Source organism: Dipodomys spectabilis, unplaced genomic scaffold (assembly GCF_019054845.1).
Source record: "Dipodomys spectabilis isolate Male_0828 unplaced genomic scaffold, ASM1905484v1 ptg000234l, whole genome shotgun sequence".
NCBI classification, from domain to species: domain Eukaryota; kingdom Metazoa; phylum Chordata; class Mammalia; order Rodentia; family Heteromyidae; genus Dipodomys; species Dipodomys spectabilis.
In genome coordinates, this window is record NW_024870911.1 from 1,276,982 (window position 1) to 1,293,226 (window position 16,245).

Sequence of the window (16,245 nt, forward strand, 5' to 3'; positions counted from 1 at the left end):
TGAAAACAATTTTTTAATTATGGCCAGACACTCATTTGATTCTCAAGTTTAGTAGACCAGTACAGCTTCATAAAAATATCACCTTGTTCCATTTTAAGGTTAGGTTCTTTGGCTGAAGCCAGATGTGGCAAAAAAATTTATCTTGAGGACTCAGAAGAGAGCTAACCACCAGAATTGTGCAGAATGACCTTATAACTCAGAGGCAAGCAACGTGTTAGATACTATAATCGACAAATCAGAATTGTTAATAAATGCAGCCCAAAGCAAGTTCAGGTGGTTCTCTGTTGGGCCTGGTAATTTGCCTATTTGAGACTAAATTGTATGATGCTAACTAGCATACTATAACTTTTTCTCCAGGCTCTTAAATAAAACATTGGAGATTAAAGCAAAGTGCCTTGTTATTAATATATTCTCAATTGCATAGATATATATGAGTGCATTTAACAATATCATATGTACCAAAACATAGTTCAAATTGCATAATAAAAAGTACTGGGAAAAAGATGCACTAACCAAAAATGGGTGTAAATTTTAGTACATAGCACTGTATTTGTGATGTGTGCATATATTTACATACATTTTAGTATATATGTGTGTATATATCTGTACTGTGTGTATTGTATGTATATATATCTTTACTATATATAATATACACCTGTTTTTATAAAGTATAGAAAAGCTAGTTAACTGGTAGAAAAATAAACTTTTAAAAAGGATGTACAAATCCTAATATGTACACAATTGTGCACATAGGATTGATTGTGCACTATCATGAATGATTTTTCTGAGAACAATAGCAAATTAATCTCAGTACAGTTTAATGTGCACTTATTTTGTGAGTTGCTGGGATCAAACCCAGAGTTAGGCAAGTGCACTACCTCTGAACTACATCCCTATCCCTAATTTGCACTTCGGTTTTAGGTTTACTTAGCCTTATTCTGGCTTTAGCCATAGGTCTTCAGTAATTCATTAATGTTAAAAAAAAAAAAATCTTCCCTAAAAATACAGGCAGGTAGCAATTTAAGAATATTTCCACTGGCTGTAAAGGTGGCTAAGTGGTAGAATGCTTATCTTGCATGCATGAAGCCCTCAGCACCACATAAACAGAAAAAACCAGAAGTGGCACTGTGGCTCAAAGTGGCAGAGTGCGAGCCTTGAGCTGAAGAGCTAAGGGACAGTGCCCAGGCCCAGAGTTCAGGCCCTACAACCAACAAAAAATAAATAAAAATATTTCCAATGAGATTAACAAAATTTTCGAAGGAAAGCTAAATTCAACATATAAATACAACTGTATAATGTTTGCTGAACGAATCCTATCCTATCTTGGTGAAATTAAGGGCATAAACTAGGTCTTTAGGGTTCAGGGTAGATAAATGACCTCCATTCAATTGTTAATTTTCATGACTTATTTTAGCTCTAACAATCGTGTGTAACAAGAAGGTGTTTAGGAAAATACCAATTAGTGGAGATTGAAGATAACTTCTAAAATGCCAGCATTACAAATCGTGTGTGTGGGGTGGGGGTGGGGGTGTCGTCACACACATACCTTCCTCGGCCCAAGAATTCAAGAGGTGGTTAAAACACTGCATGGTCAGTGCCTAGTAAGTCACGGCTTATGAAAGAGGTATGCGCTAAGTAGTGGTTGAGTTAATTCCCTTTATTAACATTCCTTCTGAATTCTAGAAGCAGTTGGGTCTTCGCTCCTTAGAAAGCAACGGAGTTGGGAACTAGAAATCCCTTAAAAGGTCAGGACCAGTTAACGAGCCCGAGCGACGCTCACGGGTGAGTGTCCCACAGGCTCCCAGCCCTGGAGGAAGTGGACGAGGACTCAAACCCGGCGTGAGGGGAAGGAGGGGGGGGGGGCATCGCAGTGACGAGCAAGCGAGCTCCAGAGGAAAGCCCCCCCAACCACCGCAGGCCAACCCCGGGCACAGGGTGGGTCACCTGGGGAACTGGGCCCAAACCAACTCCACTTTGAAAAGCGACTCCGGGGCCGAGCGGCCGCCTCCCCCCCCGCCCCGCCCCCGCCGTCCCTCCCCACGTTCCTGGGAAAGAGCAACCGCAAAACACCCCAACTCGCGACCTCTCCACCCTCCATTCCAGTCAAAGACCGCAGCCCAGAGGAAAGGCCTCCGCCAACGCTGAGGCCGCCGGCGGGCCCCGCAAGAACCTGCGCAGCCCGGACTGCCGGCCTCCTGCGGGGGGGAGCCTTCAAGTCCTGCAAGGACAACCTTCCTCCCCCGGTCTCCTCCCTTCCAGGTTGGTCCCGTCCCGCCCCGCGCAACCCCGGCGGCCGGGGCCACACCCGCTTCCCTCCGGTGGCCGGGCCGCTCGCTCGCCCGCCCGCCCGCCTCCGCCGCAGTTCGCCAAGGCTTCTTCCTGGGGGCGGGGCTCACCCCCGAGCCCCTAGGGCGCGTGCGCACTGGAGCCGAAGGGCGACTCCCTTCCCGGATCTCGCGAAGTTACGTTAGAGGAGCCGCCAGTGACGAGCGGCCGCGCCGAGGGGCGGGAGGGTTTCTGTGGTAGGACGGGGAGGTCCGCGGGGCCCGGGCGCGCCGCCCCAGTGCTCTGTGGGATACTGGAAGTCTCGAGCGTCTCCTCCCGGTTCCCAGCCCCGGTCGGGCCCGCACTCATCGAGACAGTCACACACCCCCCGGCCTCCCCTCTCTTCCCTCCCCGCCTCCCCTCCCTTCCCCTCCCCCTCGCGATAAGAAGACCCGGCGGCAGGAGAGGGGATGAAGATGGCGGACGCGAAGCAGAAGCGGAACGAGCAGCTGAAGCGCTGGATCGGCTCCGAGACGGACCTCGAGCCCCCGGTGGTGAAGCGTCAGAAGACCAAGGTGAAGTTCGACGATGGCGCCGTCTTCCTGGCTGCTTGCTCCAGCGGCGACACGGACGAGGTCCTCAAGCTGCTGCACCGCGGCGCCGACATCAATTACGCCAATGTGGACGGACTCACTGCCCTCCATCAGGTCTGTGCGCCCGCCGCTGGGTCTGGATCGCGGACCCGAGGACGGGGTGTGTGTGTGGGGGGGGGGGGGGAAGGTGGTCTTCCTGAAGCTGGGGGCGGCGAGAGGGAGAGACTCCCGGCTCGGCGGTGAGGGGGCGGCTTCCCGGGAGGGAGGGCGGGAGGGCGGGAGGGCGCTGGGCTGGAGGCCCCCTTCTGACCAGTTGCTGTCGGAGTTGGGAGCTGGGTGATTTCCGGGGTGTACGGGCGGGGGGACTGTGGGAGAAGGGGACTGTGGGCGTCTTGGGGGACCCCCCCCCCCGAGCCATTTGTGGATATGTGTCTGGTGTTTGGGGTCAAGACCGGGAGGAGTGTCGTGGTTGTGCTGGGGGAGGGGGCACGGTGTCAATGATCTATTTGGGGCTAAGGGGGAGTCTTGAAAGAGAAAGACTTAGCCAGGAGCTCGCTTGAGAGACGCTTGGGCAGATGGACCCCCTTTAGCTTGTTAGGTGGGCAGCGCGTTTGTGGTACTTTTTTCAGGTCTTGATTACCAATGATGAGGATAATAATAGTAATCCAGAGACCCAAGCCGAGAGCCCCGAGCGAACGATTTCCTGTTTTCTCCTTTATTACTCTTGGTCACCGGGGAGGGGAGAATGGGGTGTAATTAGCCGGTCTGCGCCGGCTGAAAAGGGAGAGGATGGGGGTGTTGAGGGTAAAGGAGTTCCCTAAGGACGTGCCCACCTCGGGACGGCGACCGTAGAGTTTGCCGCAGTGTCAGAGGTCCGCGGGCTCGGTCTAAGTCCTGGGGTGTGCACCTAGGGCCAGAAAGAACAAATGCCGTGCAACGCCTGAAAGCCGGTTTATCAAACCCCCAATTTTTCTTTTCGGGGTGGGAAAACACGAAAAGACAGAAAGGAAAAAGAAAGCTGGTCGCCACCGACTTTTCTCAAAATGGATGCTTTGTGCATGTTAAAGTTTTATAGTAGTCTGATTGGGATCTCTCAATGTTAGCCAAATAAGGAGAAACTATTGGCAATCCAGAGATAATGTTGCTTTGCCTTTAACAGGCCAAAAGCAACACAACCCGTACGGTTGTGCATAAAAAGCAATTTATAAGTGATGGTGATAGGTGACATGACTTAGACTCTGCCCTTTTTCTTATTGGAGAATTAGGATTACTAGTAAACCTCCTTACAGTGAAAAGACTCACTAGGTACTTCACACTTGCCTTGATGGAATGTGCAGGATGGTAGCCTTATTTTGAGTAGAGACTAGTTTGGTGGGTTGAAATTTTAGGCTTTCTATTTTTATGAATATTAACTTGATGCCGCTTTAAAAGGGATGAGTACATTGGCACCTTTCCTTTGACTGCTTCCTGTTTGTGTGATGACCATTTTAAGTTTTATTTAATCAAATTAGCATATCAAGGTTGGCATGGAGCCTTTGTTTACAAAGTTGCCTGGAAGGATCGAAATGATTGACAAATGGCAGGACAAATCTGGAATTCAGAATCACATCAATGAGAATATAGTGTGGTCCTATAATGTGTAGCGAACTTTATTCGGCGGAAGTTTGTTTTAAAGCCTAGTATAACTTGATATTAAAAGTACTATGTTGAGAATGAAAGTGTCTTTGGGCATCAAAAATTGTAGTATGTATGTGATGAAAAAATGTTCATCTTTCTTTGTAATTAACATGTTTTTGTATGAAACTGATTCGTAACTTTATGAAAAATAATTTTATGTCTGATGTCAGAATAATTAACGATTTTTATCAGCATGTTTTTTAAAAATTGGTTGCTACTGTTGTGGAGGAATCCAGTTGTGTTGGCTTGGAGGAGGAGAAAATTTTCAAATGATTTTTGATGTGAATATAATAGTTGTTCAGGTGTGATACAAGACAATGACTGGTAATAGGACTTAAGTCCCATTCCCCCCCCCCCCCCTTCAATTGTACCTGTTGCAGGAATTATCAGACCTAACTAGAATCTTCTTGAGTAACTGAATTCACTGGTTAGTTTGGAGAAGGTGGATATTTACATTAGACCTTTTTGTAAGCTTTATCTGTGCATTTCTTAAATCTGTGAAGTCAGAATCTCTAAAAGATCAGCATTAAAATTTTTTATTAAATTTTCTCCACACTTTTCTCATATTTTTTTCAGTTGTAACTATTAGAACAAGTAGTTCACTTTACAGAAATACGGAACACTAGATAATGAAAGGTAACAAAAGACTTTTTAAGAACCACAGACTTTTAATTTTTAAGAAATGCTGTTTGTATAAAATACTTGATACTAAAATGACCTGATTTGTTGAATAGGCCTTTAATAGTTTTTTTTTAACTTAATCTCTAGCAGTATCATAGAAAAACTAAATGTTTTTACTAAATTATGTATTGGTTCATAGTTTTGAAAATTTATTCCACTTTTTCTTTTTTAGTTTTTAATTTAGTGTCCTAAATCTTATTATTAGGAAAGTTTTGGAAAACTGTAGCCTTTACGCTTTTTAACCTAGTACTGTCTTTACATTTTTAATGTAGTTTATATTTAAACTTTTATTCACTGGTTGAATGGTCTCTCTATATGTCATGAAAAAATATTCAGTTTACAACAATCCTATAGAAATGCCATCTATAGAAGAAATATTTTTTTTTGGTTACATGAATCTCTAGACTACCTCTTTTTCCTCCTTTCAGCTGGAGAGCAGTACAAAGTCAACATATGAAACCAATTATTTTTTCCCTAAAATTGAGGCCTAGAGTGCAATTTCATTAGCTTCTGATATTGTAACTACCTGTGATTATATATCTGCATTTTAACATATTTAGCATATTTAAATACAAATTCACTCCTTGGAACAGCATAACATCTACTGTATATACATTAACTTTTGTGGTGTCTTCAAAGGAGTCTTGCCTTTCAAACTTAGGTTTGTATGTTATAACTTAGTTTTTAAATCTCTTTTATATGTTTTATTATAAAATCTTTTATCAACATACTTTGTATATAATATTACATGAGATGAATATATATGATAGATCCTATTTTTCTATTGGAATGCTAATGCAGTTGATAGTTTTAAATCAGTCAGAAATGTATTTTAATTGAATACGAAACAAAACATCTCTGCTCATTAATACCACTTTCACCTCTCTAATCAAGTTAAACCTTCTAGTTACTATTTATTCATTTCCTCTGTGTTTATCTCCAATTTCAGATTCTTCAGAATTATATTTGTATCTTTTCCTTGTCTCCTACCGTTATTATTTTTATCCTTACGCTATAGTAATACTTTGCCTATTTCTATTCTCACTCTGTATTATTCTGGCTTACATAGTGATTACCAATTATATTCCAACAAATTTTTACCACTTTGTGTCTCTCCTCTTAAATTAAGGATTAAAACAGTTTGTATTTGTATTTTAATTTCTAACCAGTAGCCATGTTTTAGTTGACCACTAGTTCTAGTCATTCTTTAAAACTTGATTCAATTGCCAACAAAAAGGATCTTTCTGATCTTTCAAATTGTGTAAAAATTGTAGTATTTGGCCATTCTCTACTGAAGATTGTAAGTCTGTGTCCAAACTGGGAGAATAAAGACCCAATCATTCACATTTCCAGAGTCTAGCTCACTATGTTTGTTGAATTTTATTTTTTATTTCATAGTTACCTGTGTATAGTGTGATACATCTTGGAAGCCTTCATATGCAGATACTTAGAATATTGTTCTTGCACATAATAGAACTTGTGTTTGTGAAATAAATGTAACATTGTTATAGATTTTGTTATAGATTCTCGGCATGTTTTTAATATCTTCATAGTTTAAAAATTCTAAGTACTAACCTATTTAAAAACCTTAATTCTATTTCAAAACCTTAATGCAATTTAAATTTTGGTTACATGGGAAAAAATGAAACACCATTAGAGCCATTATAAAAGCCTGAGATAGGTCCATAGGGAATCCAAAATTGAATTAGGTACATGTTCTATTACAGTTTTAATAGTTTTGTAATTTCCTACTTTTCAACCCGACAGACATGTTAAATCATCCTGTTTTTAAAACAGATTTTTATAACTTCTAAGACAGCCATTTGAAGCATCTTTGTAAAATATGTGACTTGTCAGTAAAAGGAAATCTTAAGATAAAAAAAGTTAAAGATTAGAAACCCCTGTTACCCTGTGAAGCTAGCTATCAGGCGATTGAGGACTGAGGTTTGAGGCCAGCATAGGCAGAAAAAGTTCTTTACATTCCATCTCCAAAATAACCAGGAAATCACAAGGCTGAGGGTATAACTCAGGTGGTAGAACACCTGCCTAGCAGGCTCAAAGCCCTGAGTTCAGAATCAATTAATTTTCACTTGCTTGCTAAGAAATAAGTTTAGGGGCTGGGAAGGTGGCTCAGTGGTAGAGCGCTTGCCTTGCATGCCTGAGGCCCTAGGTTCGATTCCTCAGCACCACATAAGCAAAAAGAAAAAAGCTGGAAGTGGCGCCGTGGCTCAAGTGGTAGAGCGCTAGCCTTGAGCTGAAGAGCTGAGGGATAACGCCCAGGCCCAGAGTTCAGGCCCCACGACTGGACCCCCCCCCCAAAAAAGAAATAAGTTTAATTGCTATTTATGATGAATTTGTTTTAAAAAAAAAACATTGAATTTATAGTTGCAAACTTAGAAAATGTTAAGGCTTTGGAAGAACCTATTGGATCAAGTGTATAGTATTAATATGGTGTTTTTAGGATATAATAAAAGGCTTTTGGCATCATCATAAATCCATTTTTAAAAACCCAATTAGACTAATTCCCAACTCCATACTGTCACCTCACTTCTGACAAGTAAACGGACAACCCTAGCCATATAAGGGGTATGCTGGTTTTAGAGTAGCAGTGCCCATACTGCTGATTTCTCTTTAGTTGCTGCTTTTTTGCTTCCTGGAAACAGTTTTGTGGTCTGACTTTGAAGTGTCATAATCAACACCATCTTTCATATGCTTCAGCTACAGTGTGATTTGCAAGCTGTGACTGAGCATTTTCTAGTATAGCACTCAATAGAAGACAGGAAATTTTTTCCATTATTCCTTCCTTAGGTTTTACATATACTGTTTACATAAGAAATTACCATTACTTAAGGATTTTTAGAAAATACCTTTTATTCTTTTGTAACATGTTATTACCCTGACACTTCCTGAATTTGTTGTTGTTGATGATGTTGTTGTTGTCTCTGTCTCTGCAGAAAAAAAAAAAAAAAGAAATTAACCTCATACTTTTTGAAAGCTTGTTGGACTCCACAATCCTAAGAGGATATGGGCATTTTAGTATGATGACCGTTGTATTAAGTTTATTCTGTTTTGATCTTCAGTAAGTAGATGATAGTGCTTTTTTAGAAAGAAATGCTTTTAGAAATAGTACTGTTTGCATCAGACACTGGTGGCTCACACCTGTAATCTATTTCCTCAGGAGGCTGAGATCTGAGGGATGCTGTTTGAAGCCAGTCCAGGCAGAAAAGTCCATGAGATTCTTACCTTCGGTAACTACTTAGAAAAAGCCTAAAGTGGTGCTCTGGCTCAAGTGGTAGAGTTCTAGCCTTGAGCAAAAGGACTGGCACGAAAAGAAACAGTATGATTTAATTTTCCTAGCATAGTTTTTCTCTTGCTTAAGGTCTCAACATAATGAATGGCAGACCTAGAATGGCAGTCCAGAGCTCAATGTCTACACTAGGTGTATTTTTTTTTAATTCTGAAGAAGTTAACATTCCTAAATCAGTCACTGTGTTGGTGACTAGTAGTTGGAGGGTTTCCTTGCATATCACTTGATGTTCAAATCAATTTTAAGATCTTTGTATGGTAATTGAAATATAGTAGTACTATAAATTAGTCTTAGGATTTGAAATTGTACTAAATTTTAGAAGTCTGAAAATCATTTTTGACTGACCATTATGTAAATATTTATTTGATCAATGCTTTGGAAAGTTGCAAGAAGGAAATGACAACAAAACCACATCATTTTTCAGAAAATAGAGTTTAGTTTTTCTTTATTCTAATAAATATTACTCATATTACTCCATTAGGTGTTTTATATACTTACTAAAATTTTCATGTACATGTTTTTAGTGACAAATAAGAGATAAGCTCATTTTATTGGATATTAGAAAAAAAAGAAAAAGCCTTTTTTAATGTCTTACCCATTCTAGAGTGTAAACTCTAGAATTTATTTTCTATCCTGTGATTGATTGATGTTTATAAGTAGGACTTGAGACAGTGCTTGAAGTGTAATACAGTTATCTGATATGACTTGTGGTTTTGAAAAATGAACTTTTTATGTTAATCATGTTTGGTTTTAGTTTGGACCCTTTGATTAGAAAGGGTTATACAGTTATGAGAATAGTCCATTCCCTAAATTGGTTTACAAATTTTAACCAAGTTATATTTGAGGCATAGTTGGAACAGGCAGAATTCTTTTTCTTCTTGGTAAAAATGTAAAGGGACTTATTTATTGCCCTTCATTTATTCTCTAAATGTTATATCTCATGGGCCAGTCAATTTTTATTTCAATTATTTTGGCCAATAAGAGCATTAAAAACAAATAACTTGATAAACTCATACTATCATCATTTCATAAAAAGGATATTATATCAACAACTAAAAGATGTAGTATTCAAATAAAAGACAGTCATGAATCGTACATCAATTATGCAATAAAATTATTGGTAGACTTTCTACTAGAAAGAAACATACAGAAAATATGTAAAGATATAGGCAGTGACTTTCTAATTAAGATTTTCCTAGCTCAGGACATAATGACAAGAGTTGACATAAGGGATTGTATCAAATTAAAACCAATTATCAAGATAGGCACCATAGAGATGGGTGATAATCTTTATCAGCTCTTTATCTGACAGAATTAATATTCTGAATGTATAAAGAATTAAAAAAATTAAGCCTTAAACTAATTAATAAGTGGACAAATGAGTTCAAACAACAGCTCTATAAAGAAGTATACGTGACTGAGGAATACATGAAAAAAATGTTCACCATCTTCAACCATTAAGGAAATCCTAATCACAGTCATACCATTGAGAATCTATCTCATCTGAAACACTATGTCTGTCATTAAGAAAACAACAAATGCTGGCAAAGATTCCAGAAAAAGAAAAGAAATCTGTATATACATACTGTTAGTAGGAATGTAAATTAGTGCAACCAGTACAGATATTAATGTAGAGATTATTAACAACAACAACAATGAACTAAAACCCAAGCGTGGCATGGTGGCCCTAACCTACAATTCTAGCTAATTGTGAGGAAGAGATCAGAGGATCATGGTTTGAGGCCACTCTGGGCACAAAAAGTCCACAAGACTTTTATCTCAGCCAATGAATGACATTTTGCTATGTTGCATACCAATCATCCCAGCAATGCTGGGAAGCATGATAGGAGGGAGGATTGTGGTCCAAGCAAGCCTGGACATAAAGAGACACCCTATCTCAGTGTAAAAAAGACTGGTAGCATGGCTCAGGTGGTAGAATATCTACGTAGCAAGCTAGTATGAGACCATGAGTGCAGTCCTTAATACCAACCAAAAAAGAAAAGAAGAAAACTCTCTAAAAGAAGAACTACCTTATAAACTAAAGAAATCTAAGTCATAGTTCTACATCCATTTTTTTCCCAGTACTATTTACCACAGAAAAGCTATGGAATCATTCTAGATGAAAATGTGGTATATATGTACAATGAAGTTTTATTTAGCTATAAAGAAGAGTAAAGTTATGTCATTTGTAGGAAAGTGGATGGAACCAGTGCTCATTAAGTTAATGGAAATGAGCCAGACTCAGAAAGGCAGGTATCCCATTTTCTTCTCACCTGCAGAATCTAGATTTAAAGCAAACAAGACAAAAGTAGCAGTAAACTATTAGGAAGAAGGGCAAAGCAGATAAAAGAGGATGAGATAGATGAATGTAGTACATTCATACAAGTATTAAGATACAATATAATTATGTGTACAATTAATAGGTTCTAATAAAAATGAATTGGAAAAATAAAATTCTCAAATTTTTTAGAAAAATATTTTCATAGCAAAAGGATATAGTATCCACCTAAAGGACAATTGGTACTCACTTGTTGGATTATCCTTGTGCTCTTTTATGAGAGTAGAAACAGCCTTGGGTGAGCAGATATCATAGAGGAGTCCCTGTCCACACTTTTGAGAGGTTTGATAGAGTTGGGATGATAACAGACTAGATTCTCAGAATATTAACAGTGCAGCCCTTGGTCATTTGGTAAGAACAACAACAACAAAAAAATTGGATGGACTCAAAGGATTGATGAAAAACTTCTTTAGGAACTTTTATTTCCTTATTTATACTCTTGTGTTTGCATGTTACCATGTTCTGGACTGTATTTTTCCAGCATATTTCTATATGGCATAGTTTAAAGCACTAAATGTGAACATACTTGACCAGTGGAGTACACAGTGATTCTCTTACTATTTAAGCCACAAATTTGACACTTACTATTTGCTACTTGCTAGCATATTTTAACTCTAGACCAAATTGTGAATTCCTTAGCAGAGACTTTGATTCATTTTTCTTTAATTTGTACTTTGATATCTCATTTTTATAAGTTTATTGACTTAAAATTGAATATGATATAATTTTTGAACAGAGTTCATAAAAAGCAAAGTGATGGTAAATATAATCAATCACAAGCATATAAAATATCCCAACAAAAATGCATTTGACAATAGCTTTTAAGTATTATTACAGTAAAAATGCCAAGATTTTAGATTCATTTTTGAAATGGAATATATTACCAATACAAGTAAAATTTTGCTTAATTTATATAATTTGTATTACAAATAAATTTCTTTAAATAAATCTTGATGTTGGTTTAGTAAAGGAATTCATAACATTAGAATCAATAATTGCATTCTAGCCATTTTAATCACTGTCTTTTCTAAATACTTTTCACGCATGCCAGTATTTTCTGAGTTTAGTTTTTTGGTTGCTTATCTTTTTATTGTTGTTCTGGCTAACCATAAAAAAGCAAACTTGAGTTCCCTGTTTATTGCCCTAAGTGCTTGCTTGACTCAAACAGTCTCATGGGTGGAGACATTCCTGTTGTCATGTGTTATATAGGCATTTCTGAAATGTCATTCACTAGAAACCATGGAAAGAAGTGAAAGCATTCCTCAGCTGTCACCTTTTTAGTAATCTATTTAAGTATAGTATGTGTACTTAGTATGATATTCTGCAGGGACAGCTATTTAAAAAAAAAGGCTTGAACTTTAGCTTGTTAAATTCTATTGAGCTGAAACCTTAAGATTGTAGAGATTTGTATCAGTTTTCTTGAGTACCATGTAGTACAAAGGAGATTCAATTGTGAGGTGTGAGTTGATACCTTGTTAAAGGTTAGTAATCATATAGAAAAGTAGATTTTCATGCACTGTTATTATATCTATTTATATACACACACTAACACAACAACTACCTTTATTTTATAATAAGCACACCAAAGTGTGTGTGTGTGTGTGTATGCTTTAAAATTATTTTAGATCGCCTTAAAATTATTTTAGATAGTTATAAAATATGTCATTTGTACAGCTTTTCTTAAAACTTTTGAACAGATGACGTTATCTTTTGAAGTACATGGAACAATTTACATAAAAACTTCACATGAGATGTTTTTGCTTTGTTGTGCTGATCCTCAGGCTTGAACTCAGTGCCTGGGCACTGTCGCTTAGCTTGTTTGCTCAAAACTCTTACTCTACCATTTAAGCCACTTTCAGTTTTTTGGTGATTAATTGATGCTGAGTCTCACAGACTTTCCTGCCTGGGCTGTCTTAGACTCCTAATTCTCAGATCTCAGCCTCCTGAGTAGTTTAGGATTACAGGAACAAGCCACCAGTTCTTGGCATGTTTTTGCTTTTTAAGTGTTTATTGTGATAAACTTTTCTTATCACCTTTTACAATAAAATGTCTACCCTATGAATGGAAATGCTATAAGTGGTTATTAAGTTTTCAGTGTCTGCTTTGGCTTTTATATAGTCTTCCCTTTCCTGTTTATTTTTTTTATTTTTTATTTATTTATTTTTTTTTTGTTGGTCGTGGGGCTTGAACTCTGGGCCTGGGTACTGTCCCTCAGCTCTTCAGCTCAAGGCGAGCGCTCTACCACTTGAGCTACAGCGCCACTTCCGGTTTTCTGGTGGTTTATTGGAGATAGGAGTCTCACGGTCTGTCCTGCCCAGGCTGGCTTTGAACCACGATCTTCAGATCTCAGCCTCCTGAGTAGCTAGGATTACAGGCGTGAGCCACCAGCGCCCAGCTTTCCTGTTTAATTTTAAACAAAGATTAGTTTCAAGTTTGTTTATTGTTTTATGTGTTATCCCAAATAAATAGATAAAATTTTAAAGGTACTCATTATTTCATTTCAGTATCATAGAAAAACATAAAAAAAATTTAATGCTGTCTGAAGGACCAGAGGTAACTACACCTAAAACTCTGGTTTTACTCCAGTGTATATCTGTATACAGATATGTAATTTTCTGTAAATAGAGTCATACTTAATTTTTTGGTTTACAGCCTTTAATTTTTTAAATACTCATACTATATAAATTAGTATTGATACATGTTACCTTCCAAGGGGTACATAATATTTATGTGGGACTAAATATACAAAAAGTTTTCTAGTCTTACGATGAACACCTAATTTATTTTCCACTTTCTCATGGCATTTTAGGTGAATATTGTACCATGTATCTCTTTTCTGAGTCATTCCATTACATTCTTGGGATTGTTTCTTTATATAGTTTGCTCAAAATGATACTGTGTTTTAGTGTTTGTTTATAAAAAGACATTTTCAATAAAATTTCTAGTATTTCAAATATGGAAATTAACCTTGAAACTATTGCTGAAACCCATCTGTTAAATTCTTGCCATGATGTCATCCCCTATAGCTCATATATTACTGCCTGTGTATGTATGCATTTAAATTGATTTGATGCATTTCACTCTAGAGTTTTGGACTAAAGATTAACTCATTATGCAATAGATAGATCATCATTTGCTTAACACATTACTACTTTCTAAAAACAGGCCTTTGCCTGCATGTAGCACACAATTTACTTGATGTGGCAATGTGAATAAATGACATCTTATTAAATGCAAGTGATAAAAGGGTGAAATGAAAGGTTGTTATTTGGTTGATTACTAGAGATTTAACTTTGGGCTTTGTACTTTCCAGGCAGGTGCTCTACCCCTTGACCCTCAGATCCAGCCCCTTTTTACATTGCTTACTTTTAGGTAAGGACTTGCTTTATGTTGGAGCTAATCTGGACTGCAGTCCTTTTTGTGCTTCTCCATGTTGCCGAAGATGACAGATGTGCATACACCACTGTACCTAGCCATTGACCAAGTTGGAGTCTTGCAAACTTCCTTTTGCTCAGGCTGACCTTGGGCTGCTATCCTCCAACTTCTGCCTTCCATTTGAAAGGGTGGAACCAGTGTACCTGTTGAGACAAAAGTTTTTATTGGAGTTGTTTAACCTAGAGTGTTAAGAAAGGCAACTTGGAAGCCAACTTAGTTGGTAACCTGGATGTGTTTCCTGAATACTATTGTACAATTTGCATTTTTAATCTATTTCTTTCTTAGAGATGAATATTCCAAAGCTTCGTGTATTTTATTTTTCTATCTCATTCATTCATGTAGTTTCAGTTGTTTCTTATTTTTTTGGGGGGGGGGGGATCCGGTCGTGGGGCCTGAACTCTGGGCCTGGGTGCTGTCCCTCAGCTCTTCAGCTCAAGGTGAGCACTCTACCCCTTGAGCCACAGTGCCACTTCCAGCTTTTTTTTTTTTTTTTTTTTTGTGGTGCTGAGGAATCGAACCCAGGGCCTCAAGGCATGCAAGGCAAGCGCTCTACCACTGAGCCACCTTCCCAGCCCAGTTGTTTCTTATTTTTATAGAATTATTTTTCTTGTAGGGTATGTATGGACTCTGGGGTTTGAGTTCAGAGTTTTTTACTTGCTACACAAGTGCTTTGCCTTTTCATCCATGTCCTAGCCCTTTTTTGCTTCAGTCATTTTTCAGATAGGTCCTTCTGATTTTTGTCTGGGGCTTTCCTTGAACTGTGATTCTCTAGATCTCTTATAGAGAACAGTAGCTGAGATTCCAGGTGTGAGCCATCTCTGTTCTGAGAGAGAGAGAGAGAGAGAGAGACAGAGAGAGAGAGAGAGAGAGAGAGAGAGAGAGAGAGAGAGAGAGAGAGAGTGTGTGTGTGTGTGTGTGTGTGTGTGTGTGTGTGTGTGTGTGCGTGCGCGTGCATTGGTCCTAGCACTCTACCACCTGGGCCACAACTTTACTTCCAGCTTTTTTGGTGGTTAATTGGAACTAAGAGCCTCGCTGACTTTCCTGCCCAGGCTGACTTTGAACTGCGATCCTCAGATCTCAGCCTCCTGAGTAGTAGGATTATAGAAGTGAGCCAACAGCATGCTGCTTTTTTATATTTTATTTTTAGTTATATTAGTCATTTATAAACTAAATTAAAATCTTGGAGTCATCTGCTGATTTCTTCTTCACTTCTTTCATATAGTTTCCTCCGACATGCTCGACATACTTTCAAATACATGATGGCATTTAAATATTCATTTAACAAATACTAAAGGCCTACTCTATACCAGACATTATTGGTGTTAAGGAGGATACATGGTTGAGTAAAATAAATACCAACATTACTCTTCAGTAAAACGAAATGATTTAGCCATCAGGAAATCAGTTGAGAGCTAAAGTGGGATATTAATTTCTCACCCACTAGAACAACTATAATAAAAAGTATTGATAATATTAAGTGTTGACTAATATTGACTAGGTTATGGAGAAGTTGGACTACTCCTACACTGTTGGTGGAAGATGTATAGCTACTTTTGAAACAATCCTTTCTTCAAAAGGTAGAAGGTTACCATATTATCCAGAAATTCTACTCCTGCATTTATCCAGAAGAATTGACAATTTGGCCACATTAATAAAAACAAACTCCTGTACTAATGTTCAAAGCAGCATTATTCATAATAGCCAAAAAGTGGAAACAGTATAAATATGGATCACCTGATCAAGAGGTAAAGTGGTATATCTTGTCACTAGAATTAGAGGCCTGTTTTTCAACAATAGAAGATTTGATGATTTCTAAAAAGATGACTCTTAGAAATAGTATGTTAAGTAAAAGTTATGAAAGACCTGTATTATTTGGTTCCATTTATATGAAAGGCCCAGAATAGACAGGTCTATGGAGTAAATGATTGCCAGAAGTTAAATAGGTTGAA

General features: G+C 38.3%; 1 protein-coding gene across 3 annotated transcripts in view; it reads left to right on the plus strand.

Moving 5' to 3' along the window:
• The first annotated feature begins 2,471 nt into the window (after positions 1–2,471).
• Positions 2,472–16,245, plus strand: part of Ppp1r12a (protein phosphatase 1 regulatory subunit 12A) — a 108,790-nt gene continuing 95,016 nt past the window's right edge. For all 3 annotated transcript variants that reach the window (XM_042699169.1, XM_042699171.1, XM_042699170.1), the window contains exon 1: positions 2,472–2,972. In XM_042699169.1, the coding sequence (XP_042555103.1) occupies positions 2,736–2,972 (237 nt within the window). In that variant the 5' untranslated portion in view covers positions 2,472–2,735. The remainder of the gene's footprint in view (positions 2,973–16,245) is intronic.